We start from the raw sequence: 18346 nt of genomic DNA on the forward strand, positions 1-18346 counted from the left end.
AGTTGCCATTTTCTGCACCGTTCCATTCTTTTTTTCAGGCTTTCCTGAAAAACTAGTACTCTTGCAATATTGGTGGCTGTTTGGATCCTTTTTCGGGCATTCTTTCGAAACATGTATTCGATTCCTTCAGGCGTTTTTGTCAGAATTTTTTCAGCCTCCTGGTGTAAAAGCTTTTGAATCAACAAAGAGTAGAACAAGATTTGTACTGGATAAGTAGGTATTCATTACCTGGATCTCGTGCGGAGCCAGGCCCGTATCTTCGAGTACCCGGCGCCGGTTGTTCTCCAAAATTTGCGTTTTCCTGTTCATGCTCCACTTCCCGTTGTTCAATTCGCTTTTGAGCATTAAGATTGTCACCTTCTCCGAATCTTACATTCGTACCTTCCAAACTATGAAAAGTGCACTTGCAATTTTGGGAATCCTCTCTGGTTAGAATGTTCTTGAACACGGTACGACCATTGCCGCCACTAAGGTATTGTACTAGCTTTTGTAAGCATCCATCACAATAAAATTTCTTTTTTTTTGTGTTCCCACCTTTTTTCTTACGTGGATAACAACCGCGACATACTTCTTATGACCGAAAAGTGACACCTTTGCGTATTTTCGTGAAAAAGTAAATGCACCTGTCTCGTGTGAGCGTTGTTATATGCGTAAAGGTACAATTAGAGGCCAATCATCATATGTATCATGCCTTATACGTGCACTCTCACGTTGTTATTATTTTCAAACGTTTTAATGACTTTCGACTGCGTGGGGAATGTAATAATAAGTCTAAAGAATCCCTTATACCAATAGATAGTGTAACTTATATATTTTATTATAACCTTATGGCTCCTCTACACGATGGCCCAGCGCCGGCCACTCGAAGGGACGCATTTATGCGTTAGAGGGAGCAATTGATATTAGTATCTCATTCTACCGCATGGCTGCGTCCCTTGGAGTGGCCGGCGTTGGCCCATCGTGTAGAGGAGCCATTATACTTACTTGATATTGTCATGTTTGTATTGCAATCTGTGTTTGATTTTATCTAATCAAAATACTACACTGTTTTTCAAGTCGAAACCTTCTGTAAAATTATTTATCTCTTTGCGAGTTAAAATAATCAGTTCGTTCTGCAACTCTTCTATTATATAAATCCGTGGCAATATAATCGATAATCTCTTCATCGTCATCGGAATATAATAATAAATAATTTATCATAGTTCCGTCGTAAAACCAAACACAAAACAATAATTTTACTTCGCGCCAATAAACTGCTAATGATCCGCTATTCTTTTTTCAAAATAATTCGGTAATAGCCCAGAGTTAGCGATTTAACCCTGCTCCGTCGGCGAGTTAAATATTGAACAGTTTAATTCAGAGTTAAACCTTAACCTTTAACGGTGCAACACAAATTATTAGTTTAACCCTGTATTAGCGGTTAACTCAAAGTTAGTTGGATAATTCCGAATGGTGCAAGTGGCCCTAAGAGAGCTTTTGCCTATGATTTTGATATGAGGAGCTAAATAAAGTGTTGAAATTTGAAATAGGTAATGCTTTGCAGGTCGGTAGTGGGGGGAGGATTATTTGTGGTATTGCTGAGTATGCTGTACTGGCGGGGTTGGCGGTTGGGGTCTATAGGAATTAACTATCTGGGAGTGTATAAATGATAATCAGGAATACTGGTGGTGGAAGGACCGACAATACACCCACGCGTACCGAAATAATATTACGAAATAACTCAACCAGATTTTCCTTTAAAAGTCGTTTAAACAATTCACGAACACTAATTGTCACTGTTAATAGTTCCAGGTTCTCTAATTGTCGGGGTCACCAGTTATAGGAATTTAACTATCTGGAAGTATATAAATGATAATCAGGAATACTTAATTAGAACGTGTATTACTTAATACACGGCCGGGGGACAACTAAGGACCAAGCCGCGCGGCGGGCATTCCGTATAGCGCGGGGAATGCTGACCACGTAATCTGTCCCTATAGTGTCGATGGCGGGTATGTGGCTGCTTCCGTGTCCATTTTGCTGTTCTTGTAGGCTGTCCTTCAGTATTTACTATTAGTGTTGCCGTGATTGTACCTATTTAGGCCGCACTGGGCTGAAGCTGTGCTTGGATTTTTGGGCTTGGTTCGGGTCACCTATTTTTTCCCTTTCCTCTTGCATTTCTATCTGGTATGCAACAACAACCTCTCTGCAGTAAGAGTACCAATCCGTTATGGTGACCCGGGAAAGACAACGGCCAAATTCATCCCTGTTGGGGTCCTCGTGAATTACAGTATCATGACTCAATCGATATGCGAAGCAATACATGAAATAATACACATGGACCAGATTTATTTTTACGTTATCTAACCAAGTGTGTATCGTACTTACGTCTCAATGTCATCCCAATTTTTGCAGAAATGCACTACTTTTCTCTTTTCAATATTCTTACCCAAAATTCTATTTACAAAGAGTTTATACAGGTCTTTTTCAAAAGCGCTTGTCGCCTGCGCTCTTTTTTTGTTCCTGACAGAACGAAAGTATTCTATGTATTTTATTTAAAACAAGTCCTTTTGATACACAGTTTTTTACTTTCACCCCGTGAATGACGTGATTTGACTTTTGATCTAGATTTAAAAGCGGTTTATTTGTCTTAGACAAGGGTGGGCATTTAGATTCAGCGCAAAAAGGATAATCTCGATGTGAGTTGTGTAATTAACTAGGATATATTAAATCTACTTCTAAAATGTAGCCAACGGGAGAGTCAGGTTTGATCGGGTCGAGGTGGAATGATGAAATTTCTTCTTCTGATAACTACTTTAAATTGGCGATGGGGAGGTGCTGCATCATGACCCAACTATATAGATTGTTAACATCGAGATACGTAATAAATGTGTCCACTGCCCACCTTCTGAGGGTCTTATATCCGCATGTACTTATTGTTTGCAATCGAATGACGCTTCGTCACCTGACTAATAACACCGCCCATAATACTGACATTTATGAATTGAATAATTTCATAATCAGTTAACAATTCGAATTCAACACGGGTGTAACGTAGCATAGCACGCCATGAAAGACCCGGGGCTATCTAAAAATGGCCAGGGGTCCAGTTTATACGCTTCAAGACAAACTAGACGAAAGTTTTCAAACACCTTCGCCAAAAGGAGCTCATCCGTCTTTAAGTATAAATCACTACTCACCAAGGGTTTTTATTTCTTTTTTTTCCAAGCATTAAGAGCGTGTTTGTAGTTTCCTTTTTCACATATGAGTCGATGAGTTTACTATAAAACTGCTTTCTTTTCGGTATATTTTTTTGTCTAATAGTGTTTCCCAACAGTCGACGTACTCGACGTAATTATATTGTTAAAGTTAAGTAATCTACCATATATTGTAGGAGTGTGTGGCTAGTAATAAAGGTGGAGGTGTTGTATATGTAGGGTAATTTAGTAATAATAACCCATATGTGGGTAGCTAGGGATCCTTTGTCTCAGAATAAATAGTGCGCGTTCGATACGTCTTTTATTCGTCAGTATGATTTAGATTTAGATTTAGATATTTATTCTCATAATATTAAATTACATTATAAATTATGCTAGACTAATCTACACGAATTTATATTATGATCGTCATTCATATTTACATAATATTATTTAATACATACAAATTAAAAAATGTCTTGCAATAATTAATCTTATGTCAACAATTTATCCATTCATGTCAAAACAAAATACGGTAATAACTTAGTACGAGTATCTCTTAATGATCGTCATGTTCTAAATAAAATACTAGGTACATATTACAATATACATAAATCAATAACTGAGAACATGTCAAATTTATACGATTCAATTTTCAATTTAAAATGTCAGGGTCATATACTCATTTACAGAATAAAGTGGATTATCCAATAAAAGGACTCTCAGTTGACGTTCAAATGTTTCGTCAGATGTTTCCGTTCGTAATTCAGCGGGTAGACGCTCGTAGTATGTCGGGCCGATTACTCGCGGGTTTTTGCATGAAAGTGCCATGCGTCGCGGCACTGTTCTGAGTCTCCCCGTGGATCTGATTATTTTGCCCGTGACCTCAACACGTTTAAACAGTGGCAAGTTTTTTCTAACGAACATCAATACTTCGAATATGTATAGTGAGTAGTGCGACATTATTCGATTTTGCTTAAATAGTTCCTTACAAGGGTGCCTGGGTTTAACTCCTGCCAGTAACCGTATCGCACGTTTCTGGAGTATTAGTACGCGATTTGCATCCGTGGAATTGCCCCAAATAACCGTACCATATGACATCAAGGAGTGAAAATGCGAGAAATATACGGCCTTCAGTGACTTCCTAGATATCAATGGTTGTAGTTTTTTTATAGCAAAAATAGCACTACTCAACCTATTACATAGCCCGTCAACATGGCACTTCCAATGCAGATTTGAGTCAAGTGTAAAACCTAGAAATTTGGTCTCATTACATATAGGCATAGGCCCGTCAGCAATACACGGTGGCACTTCAGCGTTACGTCCTGAAAAAATCATAACATGTGATTTGGCCATATTTAAGAGCAGGCCGTTAGAGGAAAACCACGTTTGCAGTTGGTCACTTGCTTCGTGAATTTGTTCAGCAAGCTGCGTGTGCGTTTTTGCGTTGACGATGACTGTTGTATCATCGGCAAATAGAATAGAATTGCCACTCGTAATTGCCGACGGGAGGTCATTAATAAATAATAAAAATAATGTGTTGCCAGTTGCCGACCCTTGAGGGATGCCCAAATTGACAAAACCAGTGACTGAAGACACTGTTTTGCCACCTATGGACATTTTGACCACCTGCTTACGGCTAGACAAGAATGATGCAAACAAACTTAGAGCGGAATCAGTAATGCCGTACATACTTAACTTATTTAGAAGCAATTTATGATTTATTACATCGAATGCTTTCGAAAGATCGCACAGTATGCCCGCCATTTTGTACCTATCATCTAGACCAGTCGTAATACAGTCTACCATCTTATGTGCCGCCATGGTGGTGGATCTTTTTTGCCTGTATGCGTACTGATGGTCAGTAAGTAGCTTATTTGATTCCAAGTGGGCCATTAGGGAAGATGATAGAATGGACTCCACCAGCTTTGAGATGGTAGGCACGATGGTTATGGGTCTATAGTTGTTTACATCACTCTTGTCTCCTTTCCCTTTATATACAGGGCATACTCGTGTACTTTTAAGAACACTTGGGTATGTACCAACTAGAAACATGTCATTTAATAGAAATTCTAAAATGTCAGATAAAATAGGCCATATACTTAATATAATGTTTAAAGATATGTCATAAACGTCAACTGTAGTCCTGGTGTTTAACATAGACTTAATCGTCTTGTCTAGCAGTTCACGTGTTACGACAGGAAAAGTGAATGTCGGTATATCAGAGCCATCCAAGTGCCTACTGACGTACTGTTTGGATAATGACTCATCGCTGTTTATCACGTTTTTCGAAGCTATGTTTAAAAAGTAAGAATTAAATGCATTAGGGATTTCCTCATGAGACATGTAATCGGTCCCGTCAGGTTTTTTTAGAGTAACGGTTTGGGTGCATTTTTTCACGCCGACCTCTTCGTTAACAATCCTCCATATCTCTTTAGATGGATTTTTACTTTCCGCCAGTCTAGTTTCAACATATTGTTGACGGGCTCGTAATGTCTCTGACTTGATTAATTGCGAGTAATGCTTTATGCAGTCTGATATGATTTGGTTGTCAGGATATTGGCGCAATATCTCATGAAGGTCGCGGTGCCTTTGCATATATCCAAACAGTTCGTCTGTCGCCCATGGAACAGTTGATTTCTGTCTTAACTTCAATGTCTTAATTGGAAAATGTAAGTCTATATAATATGTCAATATATTAAATAATTTATCAAATTTATAGTTAATGTCAATAGTACTATCATAAATAAAATTAAAATTGTAATATGAAATGTCAGTGTAAAATGCATAAATAGATTGGCTATTGAATAATCGGCGTTCCATTGTCGTATTCGCTTTGGTGTCTAACTTTTCTATAGTAAACACATACCGCTGCGCGTTGTGATCGCTTATAGCGGTATCCACTGCTGTTACTGTGAGATGCTCGCGCGCGTAGTTAGCTAATCCGCAGTCAATGGACGAGGCAGAGTCGTCCGTAACGCGAGTTGGAAAAGTTACAAGATTTATACAACCAAAAGAATTAAGTACGTCATCCACCCGCCTTTTTGAACTATTGTCAGATAGATAATCCACATTTTGATCGCCAACAATGAGGTACTTTTTATTTTCGTCAGTTAGCTTATTTAATAATAATTCAATACGTTCTAAATAAATATCAATGTCGCCATTACATGTCCTATACAATACAATAATAATCATATGGTAATATGGTATTTCAATTGCAGTGAATTCTATGTGATATGGAACACATAGGTTATGTAGGTCATTTCGTAACTTATATTGTATATTGTCGCGTAAGAAAATAGCTACCCCACCGTGCGCGCCGGCGCGAGCGCGGCAGTAGCCGTTCGCGAGCGTGTACCCACCTAACCTAACGCGCTCCAATTCACTTTTATTACACCAAATTTCGCTTAATCCAAGTATATCTGGGTTTTCATCAAAGCATAATAGTTCAAGTAGTGAAATTTTTCCACAAATCGATCGTACGTTTTGGTGAATGATTGTGAATTTTGTTGTTACCGTGTTGTCGTGATTTCGCGTTGTGCATTGGAGTTTTTTGGTTGTACGACGTTAAAATATCGTACTCCAACCCCCGACGGCCAATTGGCAACATTCTTGGCGGTTTTCACCTTGTCAGCTGGCACATCTAGGCGGAACGAAGTGTAGTTTCCACGAGTGACCACCAGTTGCTGGCACACTGGTGCTGCGATACCCATGCTGGTCTGGACGTGGCGCACGACATCCTCCGTGGTGGTTTCCTCGCTGAGGTTATATACGTGCAGGCTGACCACGCGAGGGCCCGCAGCACGCAGGCCAGAGGTGCAGGGAGACTGTGGCACCGGACCAGTATCCCGGGGCTACTTACAGCAGGGGCCGTTGGAGGACAGTCAGCCTTTTTTGTGGCGCACGTCTTACTTTGGGTCGATGAACCAACTCCACGACGCGGTCGAGATCGGCGTGTCTCAGTCAGATGGTCAGGTTTTGTGGGTGCTGGATCTGGCTGTTGGGCACCAGACTTCACCGACGGCTTTGGATCTGCTGGCTTCTGAACTGGAAGGATAGGGCTCTCATGCCCAGGGGTCACGGCAACAGAGACAGGCTGGGTTGGAGGTGGTGCTGGTGATGATATCAGATCTTCATTTTGGATATCCAGTGGCAAATCATCTTGAAGGAATATAAATCCTTCCGGACCGGACTGATTTAGTGCTTCTTGCGTACTAGTCAAGGGCAAATCTATATTGGTGTTAGTGAGAGTGCCCAAGATTTTTTGAAGACATCTACTCTGATATGTAAGTAGCTTATTTTGTCCATTTATAACACCACAGCAAGAAGTAATCTGCTCTTTCATGTCTTGTATTAGATTTTTTAGATTAGCTACATCTTCCACCAACCTTGTAACGGCCGCTGCCTGTGTCACTTGTTTCGCCATTGATAACAACGTTTTTGTTATTGTTTTTATAACTTAATCACTTATTTGTATACAAAGTAATTGTATAATAACAAACGAAATAGCGTAAATGTATTAATTCAATTAAAAAAAAAAAAGGAAAGAAGAAAATATGGAAAGACTCCTTTGCGCGACAATAAGTCAAACGCACCATCCCCGTCAATGTCTTGCGAGCGTGATGGTATGTGTTTAGGTAGAATTTTAAATTGCTCTCGCGATAAATGTCGAGGCTTATTTAGAAATTTGTACGAGTCAATGAAACGAAGTGTCATATCTGCATTAATCTTCTTGTAAAAGGATATATACTTCTCCTTAGTATGTCGTATACATCCATTTCACCCCCCTTTTTTTTAGCCAATTCGGTAATGAATAAATAGCTATCATACCCGCTAAGATTGTGGAAAATAATTGGCAAAAATTTTAACGGCCAGACGAATGGGCATCTTGTATGAAAATTGTCAAAAATGCGGAGACGTTTCCGGACCACCAGCCACTCCATTCGGCGCTAGGTCACATGCCAGTACCGGCCATCCGCAGTGACCATGTGATCCAGAAACAGCAGCACCACGTCGGGATCCACGACGCGCAGCTCAGACTGCAGCGCCGCCTCCAGATGGGGTACCGGTTTGATGGGACACATCAGAGTGTGCCCAGTAGGTGCGTCGAACATGCTGACGTACTCAGGCACGCCTCCGACAGTCCTCAGAGTACAGCAAACAAACGCTACGGCTTTCCGCGCACCAAAGGAATAGCTGATGTCAAAGATCGCGAACAAGGTCGCATCGACATCCTATATGGGCACCAGATACAGGGACATAATTAAAGACAGGACAGTTCCACCCGAAAGTAAGAAAGTGAATAAATAAATCCAAGATAATAATGTAACAGAAAACCTAAGATCTGATCACATACCGCCATCCTAATAAGGAACCATAAGTAAAAGAGTGTCGTATAACGCATAACATGTAAACATCATACTAACTCTGTGTTACTTTTTACCCTTCCGCATCATATTTCATATGAATGGTACTTTATATTTACGGTGGAATTCCTTAAACTTGAGAATGTTTTCATCTTCCCTCCACACCACATTTTCGTGTATTTATATCCAATTAATTTTATATAATTTATATACGCTCAATATGTTGTCTTCACTATTCAGAACTTCTATTAAATCTGTAAACGTCAACATTTATCATTCAAAATGTACAATTCAAAAATCTTACAATCTATTACAAAATTACAATTGTCTTATCCTAAACTGACAAGACAAGACTCCGTTACCGGTGCCTCCCTGTCAGTTTGGGCCCTGTGGCAGGCCTTTTTGGGGTAAGGTTGGCTTCCTTAAGTCTTCGACGAACTGTCCACTTGCTGACTGGTTGCTCTCGGTTCTGCATCAGCTGCTGCTGGATGTCAACGCCGGTACGCTGTCGATCACGAAGACTGGCCGTAACGATGAAGTGGTCCTCTCTCCTCGATGTGCACCTGGGACGGCCAGATCCAGGTTTGCGAGCAAGGTTTCCAGTCCGAATGAACTTTTGGTTGACTCTGGAAACAGCAGACTGACTTAAATTCAGCTGTTCAGCAACTGCACGCTGCGTAAGGCCTTGATTGAGCAAGACGATAACTTGGCCGGCTTCAGTTTCTGTCGTGTCCATTTGCTTGCAGGTAATTCCAGGGAATGATTGCGGGAGATGTGCACAGGTCAACTTCTGATATCAGACTGATAAGAAAGAACCGGATACACCGGTTTTTATGGCCCTCAAAGGTGCGCAACTAGTGCATAATCAAAGCAGGTAAAATGTTGTTTTCTACAAAAAATAACAATAACCTGAAATTTACCAAACCGATTTCAACGGTTGTTAATGTTTTTGATAGCTTAATTAATAAACAATAACACTGCAATTTCATTTTCACTGAAATATTCAACGTTTTCAGAAAAATTGAAAAAAACTAAAAAATGTGACGAGTCGATTTTTTTGCTACCGAGTGTATATTGTTTGAAGTGTATTCTTGCAACGACTGCCGCGCTGACGCCTTTACTTTTTTCACACACCGTACGTCTTTCTTATTGTTTTGTATCATCGAACAAATAATCAGATATTTACTGGTGAATTCAGGTATTAAGGCTGGGAGCTCCCATGCCTTCAACAGTTCACAAACGTCCTCCATGTTGCACATACACTATTATACATTAGGTAGGTAAGTACACAAAGCAAAGGTAACAGGGTCACTGTTCCAATCTGAAGGCTTGCCGTGAAATAAATACACAAGTTCTTAAAGTTTATTTCGTTGAATGCGTACATGAATGACTAAGTAGTTGAATGCTGAACGCTGAGGCTGAAGCCTTGTTCGGACTAGGCTAGTATTTTAGTCTAGTGGCGAGTAATTTAGTAGCTAAACTATTCGCTACTGCCTAAAAATCGTTCGCATTACAGTCGAGTAAAGCTCACAAGTCAGTGGTACTCTGCAAGATGAACAGCCTACAGCGTAATAAAGTCAATAAACTGATAAAGCTAATCGTAACGGCTATTTTAGAAGAGGTGGATGAGGAAATTTGCGTGATTAATAAAAAGAAGCTGGGGATACGAAAATGGATCAATAGAAGAAATTACCTAGGAGGTACTAATTGTCTTCTAAAGGAATCAGCATTGGAAGATCCCAACGAATACTTGAATAGCTTGAGGATGTCCGAAAGTTGTGTGAATTTTCTTTTAATGAAAATACAGTCTACGATTCAGCGTAAAGATACCCTTTTAAGAAGTGCAATACCTGCAATTACAAAATTACAAGCAGTTCTATACTTTCTTGCTACTGGATGTAGTTTAAGGACACTCACACATATATTTAGACTCGGAAAATCAACTATATCTGAATTCATCATCGAAGTTTGTGAAGCTATCTATGAAGCATTAAAAGAATTTATCAAGGTTAGATTAAATAAGTACATCAGATTTATTATGAAACATTTATTAATTAATTAATCATTTTCAACATTGCTACGTACCATCTTATAACAAATATAACAGTTACTTATTTATTAAATATTAGATTAAAGTTACTTTAATTATTAGTTTGCTCCCATCATTTTTCATTATAAACATTAGCGTTCTGCAATGCTGTTAAAATTAAGTCATTTGATAGAATTGTAACGTTACTCAGCGTTTCATTATTGTTTATATGGCCCGATTGAATCATATTTGAGCAAAACTGATAATCAGTAGGTACAGGGTGTGCAGGTAAAACGGAAGGGGATAAAGATTCCAAATTAAAGTTACTGGTGTCATTATCAGTTATTGAAGAATCGCTATGTAGTGATTCTGTACCATACGACGACTGTGGCGTTATGGTGCTTCTATTTTGATCAGGTGCGGGTTGAAGATGTTGACGTCGAATTCTATTTAAATAAATTTGAATGTGCTCTTGTGCTTCTAATGCCAATAGTAAGGGTAATTGTTTCAGTTGAAGACCAACGTGTTTACCGAATACCTCAAACTCATTTTCTTCGACTCTAGAATTAGTAGTATCAGCTATCTCCTTTAATTGGCTAACCATGCTCGAGAGCTGAGCGACTTTCTTCTTTTTTGCTGCAGGTTGGGGTGTAGGTTCACGAAAACCACCTGCAGTACTATTTTGCTCATTATGTAATTGACTAGCTGTACTCGAGAGCTGGGTGATTGAGGATTGAGGGACCAGGTGTAGGTTCATTTTGCTCAATATGCGTAATATCTGTATCATCAGTGACACTGATTCAGTGTGTGAAGCATTGGAAGCCTGAAACAAATCATGTTTTTATTAGGTATCCAAAATAATCTTGTTTTTTTTTCAGGTTCCTACTACTGCAGGCTGGAATGCAATTGAAAATGGTTTTCGAAATCAGTGGAACTTTCCAGGCTGCTGCGGAGCACTCGATGGCAAACATTTTGTCATGAAGGCACCCCCTGACTCAGGAAGTTTATACTATAATTACAAAGGCACAAACAGTATTGTCTTAATGGCCGTTGTAGATCATAATTATTGCTTTAGTTATATAGACGTTGGGTGCAATGGAAGGGTTTCTGATGGGGGCGTATTTCGAAACTGTAGCTTGTACCAAGAATTAGAAAACGGTGTTCTACCAGAGGGTTATGTCCTAGTTGGCGACAATGCATTTCCCTTGAAAGAATACTTATTGAAACCTTATCCAGGAAATCGATTAACCTTACAGCAAAAAATTTTTAACTATCGCTTGTCTCGGGCTAGAAGAATAGTAGAAAATGGTTTCGGTATACTAGCTGCTAGATTCAGAGTGTTTGAGAAACCGATGCCCTTCAGTCCTGAGAAAATTGTTACGATAGTAAAGACATGCTGCGCTTTGCATAATTGGCTCCGACGAACAAAACTACAGAACAAACAGTATGAATACACAGTAGACACAGAAGATTTTGAGACAGGAACTGTCGTTTCTGGTAATTGGAGAAATGAACCACAGCCTCTCGGAATGCAACCGCTACCCGCTTCTTTAAGTAACCGATCATCGCAAAGGTCTACAGATCGCCGGGACAGATATGCGCAATATTTTGTCGGAAGCGGGTCTGTCCCATGGCAGACAAGAATGATACATTGAAAAATTACTACCCTCTGGTATAAGTAGATAAGTAGGTACTTACCAAATTACTTTCACTTGTTGTAAGTATTGAATTTAAATTTCGCAGGGATGCATCTAATATACTGAACCATTTTACTGATGGAATATAAACTGTGTCCGTTCCCGCGCCTGAATTTTTAGATTCCTTTATTTTTTTTAACTCCTGCGAATAGGTAGATCTAAAAAAAAGTATATCACGTTAGGTTAGGTTACTTCTTAAAACTATGGTAGTAAAAATAATTAAGAGCTAATTGTATCTTTGAACATGTTTAATTGTTAAATAATTATGCCTTTGAAATAAAATAACACCATTATTCACTAACCTGATGTTTTTAATTTTCAATTTTATTTCCTTTTCAGCAAATCCGGCAATATTCATCTTACTTTCTATATCGAGGTATGCGGATTGTTTCTTCTGTTTGTTTTTATAACACGGGGACTTAACATTCCATAAGCAATCATGTTCAATATAAATGGAAACAAATTTTAAAGTAGTTTCCTCGCTCCAGCGAAACGACATTTTCACGCCAACTAATGAACTCGACTAAATCGACAGGTTCGGACTTGTTTAGCCGGCGGCCGAGTGAGCACGGACGCGTGGTGGGGGGTGCTACTCGCTACTAAACTACTAAAAAAAATAGAATAAAATGGATTGACTCGACTAAATTACTTACTAATCCACTCGACTAATTTTTTGGTGTTCAGACACGTTTAGCTACTAAATTACTCGCCACTAGACTAAAATACTAGCCTAGTCCGAACAAGGCTTGAGAGTCTCAAGTGAGACTGACACCCCGCTTGCACGAGTCGCACGGTCGTACTCGCCGCAGTGGCGCGGGCGGGGAGGACCGCGGGCGCACAGGCGCCCCTCTATTTATCTCTTGATTGATCGGATTAAAGTTTCTTCATACCATCTTTGATTGAGTTTATATATCCCTCGGGGTCGAGCGTGTATTCAGTGGTAGCGTCAAATCGATAAATAATAGGTAATTCGACAGGTAAATGCTGATTGAACCACATACGCACCCCCCTCGGATGGTTCTCACTCTGATAGCAACTTGTAATGGGCTAAATTAGAATGTTCCCTCAAATTGTCCGCAGGAAAAGCTTCGTTACAATATTTACAGTGATAATTATCCATTACGAGTGTACCTACACACCAGTATAAAATGTACCGCAAACTGAATGAAGATAGGTACAGTGTTTGTTAAATTAGTAGTTATGTAGCTATGTAACACCTAAACTGTGCGGCACAATCGGCAACGGTAAGATTTTTACTTTCTTTGGAAAAGATAAATTTTATTGGCCTACAGTAACTTGTAGCTGTGCTCCACTGAATGCTTTGATGCTCCACTTCCGAGTCTGTTTATACGCCTGCGTAGTAGACTTGCTGTCAACGTAGTACGCCAAAGCTTCCTCACTTGACAAGCACCTATTTACACTTGGCTCACTTGAACTATTTATTTCATTACTACTCGAAGGTTCACTAAGATGTTTTATAGCATTTGCGGTGTTTCTTTTGCCAGATATACGCACTGATACTTCTGCAGCATATACTAACTCATCGGTATTTCGGGTCCGGATCAAGTCATCAACTCGCCGACGCTTAGTTTTAAGGCTCGAATCTGAAAAATCTGTCTTAGGTCGACCAGGTTTTTCAGTGCAATCTGATGACCCTGATGGGGAGCAAGGTATTATTGACACTCCTAAAGATAAATCTGCACCTTGTAACCACTCTATGTGCTTATTTTTAAACCGTTCTGGTTTTTTTCTGCGTGTTTCCATTTTTCATCAATAATAGCTGAAATTTTCACAATTTCATTTTTATATTTCTGATAGATTCTTCGGCAACCCCACTGAAGTCATGTCTTGATAAATAAAGTGAAACAAATCTTCATTTCTGGTTAACTTTGGGTGATCAAGCCATTCTTCAAAAAAGTCCTTCCTTGACACTTCATACACGGCATCTAGAAAAAAATAAATGATGTACCTACTCTCGTGTGCAATGTCAAACTACATTTATATGAAAGTAGATAAAATTTTCTACAATATATGTAAAAATTGGCCCTAGTACACGCGGGTACATCGCATTGCGCGTCGTATCTCCGCGCTCCGAGAGGCCCATCGTACTCGCGGTTCGCGAATCTTGCATTTTGCGCCATATATTCGATGAGCATGCGTATTTGTACGGCATTTGCACGGCTGAAAAAACACAGCCAGATATTAAGTTAACGATCAAACGAACTGCACGAAACTATATTTTTTCTGCAAATAAATTATTGTTGTTTTGTGCAATTACATTTTTGTTGTTTTGGGTGGCATCCTTCTTCTTCTTCTGCTTTTGTAAACACAGAACAGAATGAAAATTAATGTTTTCAATTTCAACTTTTATGATAAAAATAAGTGACTGGCGATTGCCATTTGTCAAACAATCCTCTTATTATAAATACTTAAGTTGATTTAGCGGGTTTATTAGTCCGCCGGTTTCCCCCAAAATCCTCAAACCCTTCAATAATGTCGTACTTTTTGGAATATTCCAATTAGACATAATTGTCATTTCGTCCAAGCAAATCACACAAGAGTTTTCCTTGATGTTAGCATTTTCAAAACGCTTTTCAATTTGTTTGAAGGTATCATTTGCTAGGCCGGGAGAGCTCTCAGGTTTTGCCAAACATGATCTAATCGTGGATGGAGCTGCTAGAACGATTCCTTGTCGACGCATAAAATAGAATTTTGATGGTGATTTATAATATAGGGAAAGACAAAAATCCCTTTCTTCTTTTGTCCATTTTTTTATGGTTCCTCGATCTACACTATGGGCCAGCGCCGGCCACTCCAAGGGACGCATTTATGCGTTAGAGGGAGCAAGTGATAATGCTATCTCATTTACCACATGGCTGCGTCCCTTGGAGTGGTCGGCGCTGGCCCATCGTGTAGAGGAGCCATTATTGTTACTGTATCACTTAGAATGTAGCTGATCGCTCGATGGTTGGTACTTCACGCTTGCGCGTACACGTAGAAGTTGTAAAATTACGACTTTTGAATTAAATGACACTCTTAGCGACATCTAGCGACGTAGGGTGATACTAACTTACGGGGTACGGTGCGTAGTATGAAGAATGCGGGTCCATTCATTTCTATCCTGTACATATTGGACCAACGCAGGCCAGTCCAAGGGACGCAGCCATGCGGTAGAATGAGATAGCAATATGCTTGCTCCCTCTAACGCATAAATGCGTCCCCCGGGCTGGCCCAATGTGTACAGGGGCCTTTATGTATCTTTCAGTAGGAGTAGCAGGGAAAGAACTATTAGGTATTGTTTGTCCTTGTCACAGTCTCACATTTTATAGAGTACAATACTTTATACTAAAGTACGGGTGGCAACCCTAACCATAATCTATACATGTCGGTAGGTATGTACTTACAACGTCACTCTGTGTTCGATTGAGATCAGCTGGTTCACTCTTCCAGTTATTAGTAGGTTGTTTCTACGAGCAAGAATTGCAAAAAGTTAAAAGATCCTAACATTTATCTTGTTGAGGTGTTGAAGCGTAAGATAATAAAGTTTGCGTTAAACGGCTGGGTTTAAACGAAAAATCTTGAATTGATAAGAATAATGTAATCAATTGAAACTAATAAATTGTTGAAATAATAATAATAATTGTTGTTGTTGTCGGAGTGCAGGCAGACCGAAAAGGAGATGGCGGGACGACTTGGACGCATTTTATCCGGATTGGCGGGAAACTACAAAAGACAGGGTTGAGTGGAGGAAGCGAGGGGAGGCCTTTGCCCAGCAGTGGGACACTTAACCAGGCTAAAAAAAAAAATTGAAAATTAATAAAATAAAAAATCTTTCATTTAAAACCCCTCCTTTTTCAGATAAGTAAAAAACAAATGTTACACACCCAAAATATATTTTTATTTATTCTCTTTATTCAATTAGGGTCTTATGTTAGGGTTTTACAATGTGAGTATAAAAGTAAAATATAAAAACACTTAGAAAACAACAAAAATATATAAACACATTATAGAAAACCTAACCTGGGGTGCCGCCGGCAGCGGGGCAGGGTCCAAGCTGCCGGTGGTCAGGGCCGCAGAGTGAGGAATCGACGTACTATACGCGCCGTGTCCAAAATTACCGCCTTCTGCATCTGACCCTTGATCCAACCACCCAGCGAGAGTCTCTCTAGGTGTTGGTCGAGACTCTTCGCTATGAGACCGTTCGCTGACACGACTATAGGAACAATGATCGTCGAGTCAACATCCCACATAGCGGTTATCTCGTGGGCTAAGTCTAGGTACTTGCTGGACTTGTCCTTCTCGGCCTTCACGAGATTCTCATCATGGGGGATGGTGACGTCGACGAGCACGGTCCGGCGCTGCGATCGATCTATCAGCACGATGTCAGGCTTATTGGCTACAATAGTCCTGTCAGTGATGATAGATCGATCCCAATAGAGCGTGGCATGACCATTTTCGAGAACTAGCGCAGGTGATTACTTGTAGTACGGCACTTCGCGGTCCACAAGGCCGTATAGGAGGGCAAGCTGCTGGTGAATAATTCTGGCTACGAGGTTATGTCTGTGCAAGTACTCGCCGTTAGCAAGATGAGAACAACCGGAGATAATATGCCTGAGTGACTTTCCGGGACGGCGGCATGCCGGACAAATGTCAACCGTACCGTCCTTCAGGATATATCTCCGGTAGTTATTCGTCATGATAACTTCGTCCGCAATTGCACAGGCAAAACCCTCGGTTTCTCCGAAGAGGTCCCCGAATCGTAGCCAGTTCACCGACGCGGGTAGGTCTACATCGGGTCCCATGAGGGCCTTGTAGAACCGCCCGTGTAGCTGCTTATCCTTCCATACCGCCTTGCGGTCCTCGGTGCTTAGTACTACAGGTTTGCGCCAGTTCTCGTTCGCCAAGGAGAGCGGCGTGAGGCCCTTGTCAGCTGCCACCACATCACGATGCATCCCACACTCGTTGTTGAGGAAATAATTCCTGAGGTTGTACACCTCACGGTTGTGGAGATTTTTGGCGTTTAGAAAGCCGCGACCTCCACATTTCCGTGGGATGTACAATCTCATAACAGACGAGCGTGGGTGCAACATACGGTGTGTGGTGAGCAGCTGTCGGACCCTCCGATCCAGGGTATCCAGCTCGGTCTGAGTCCACCTTAGTATGCCAAAGGAGTATGTGAGTAGAGGCATTACCCAGGCGTTTAAGGCGCGCACTTTGTTGCCTCCTGACAAAAGACTGTTGAGTACTTTTGTGAGCCTACTGAAAAAGCGCTCCTTCACCGACCGTCTAATACCTTCTTCCTCAATACCCAACGACTGTGACATGCCAAAGGTATTTATAGGTTTCTGATTCAGAGATGGATCTGAAAGACATTGTCTCAGAAAGTTGTAAATTTGTTGAATTTACAACTTTACAAATTTGTTGAATTTACAACTTTCCCCCGCTGTACATGCATAACCGCACATTTATCGACACCAAACTCCATGTTGATGGCATTACTGAAGACTTCGGTAGTTTTCAGTAGCTCCACCAAGTCTTGGCTATTTGGTGCAAATAATTTGAGATCATCCATGTACAGAAGGTGAGAAATGACTTCACCCCCTCTCCGAAGCCGGCAACCTAGTTCTAAATCCTTCAGCAAGGTACTGAGAGGATTCAGAGCTAAGCAGAACCACAGAGGACTCAGACTATCACCCTGAAATATTCCTCGCTCAATCCTTATAAAATCCTGCGGGCCAGGGCTCTCATCCCCGCCTCCTGGTTGACGAAGGACTGTGGTCCATTGCCTCATACACGCGCTTAGAAAGGCTCTTAAAGCTGTATCAACTTTATACAGCTCTAAGACCCTCTCCAGCCATGAGTGAGGCACCGAATCATAGGCCTTCTTGTAGTCAATCCAGGCTGCTGAGAGGGCCCCCCTGTTCCGCCGGATTTGTTGGCAGATGGTCATGTCTATGAGGAGGAGCTCTTTAGTACCACGGGACCCAACCCTACATCCATTTTGAGCAGAGGCCAAAATATTGTTTGCGACAATGTGCGCGTTGATTTTTGCTCTCAAAATGGATGTAAGGAGCT

General features: G+C 40.6%; 3 protein-coding genes across 3 annotated transcripts in view; 1 reads left to right on the forward strand and 2 right to left on the reverse strand.

The window, feature by feature from the left end:
- The window catches only part of LOC134794924 (uncharacterized), a 157780-nt gene that overhangs the window by 22184 nt on the left and 117250 nt on the right, over positions 1-18346 (reverse strand). The window lies entirely within an intron of this gene.
- LOC134794783 (putative nuclease HARBI1) lies at positions 9948-12572 on the forward strand. The gene is made up of 2 exons (XM_063766569.1): positions 9948-10553; positions 11453-12572. The coding sequence occupies exons 1-2, from the start codon at positions 10098-10100 to the stop codon at positions 12227-12229; spliced, it is 1233 nt and encodes a 410-aa protein (XP_063622639.1). The 5' UTR covers positions 9948-10097; the 3' UTR covers positions 12230-12572.
- Positions 10560-12770, reverse strand: LOC134794784 (uncharacterized). The gene is made up of 4 exons (XM_063766570.1): positions 12574-12770; positions 12273-12429; positions 11369-11397; positions 10560-11275 (listed from the first exon to the last, which is right to left on the reverse strand). The coding sequence occupies exons 1-4, from the start codon at positions 12768-12770 to the stop codon at positions 10708-10710; spliced, it is 951 nt and encodes a 316-aa protein (XP_063622640.1). The 3' UTR covers positions 10560-10707.

This window comes from Cydia splendana, chromosome 11, assembly GCF_910591565.1.
Source record: "Cydia splendana chromosome 11, ilCydSple1.2, whole genome shotgun sequence".
NCBI lineage: Eukaryota > Metazoa > Arthropoda > Insecta > Lepidoptera > Tortricidae > Cydia > Cydia splendana.

Excerpts from the sequence above, each read along its gene's own strand:
- LOC134794784 (XM_063766570.1), bottom strand. The coding sequence starts at position 12,770 with ATGTCGTTTCGCTGGAGCGAGGAAACTACTTTAAAATTTGTTTCCATT. Across the intron at positions 12,430-12,573 it reads TTGAAAATTAAAAACATCAG|ATCTACCTATTCGCAGGAGT; the intron begins GTTAGTGAATAA and ends ACTTTTTTTTAG. Across the intron at positions 11,398-12,272 it reads CAACAAGTGAAAGTAATTTG|GCTTCCAATGCTTCACACAC; the intron begins GTAAGTACCTAC and ends GATTTGTTTCAG.
- LOC134794783 (XM_063766569.1), top strand. The coding sequence starts at position 10,098 with ATGAACAGCCTACAGCGTAATAAAGTCAATAAACTGATAAAGCTAATC. Across the intron at positions 10,554-11,452 it reads CATTAAAAGAATTTATCAAG|GTTCCTACTACTGCAGGCTG; the intron begins GTTAGATTAAAT and ends TTTTTTTTTCAG.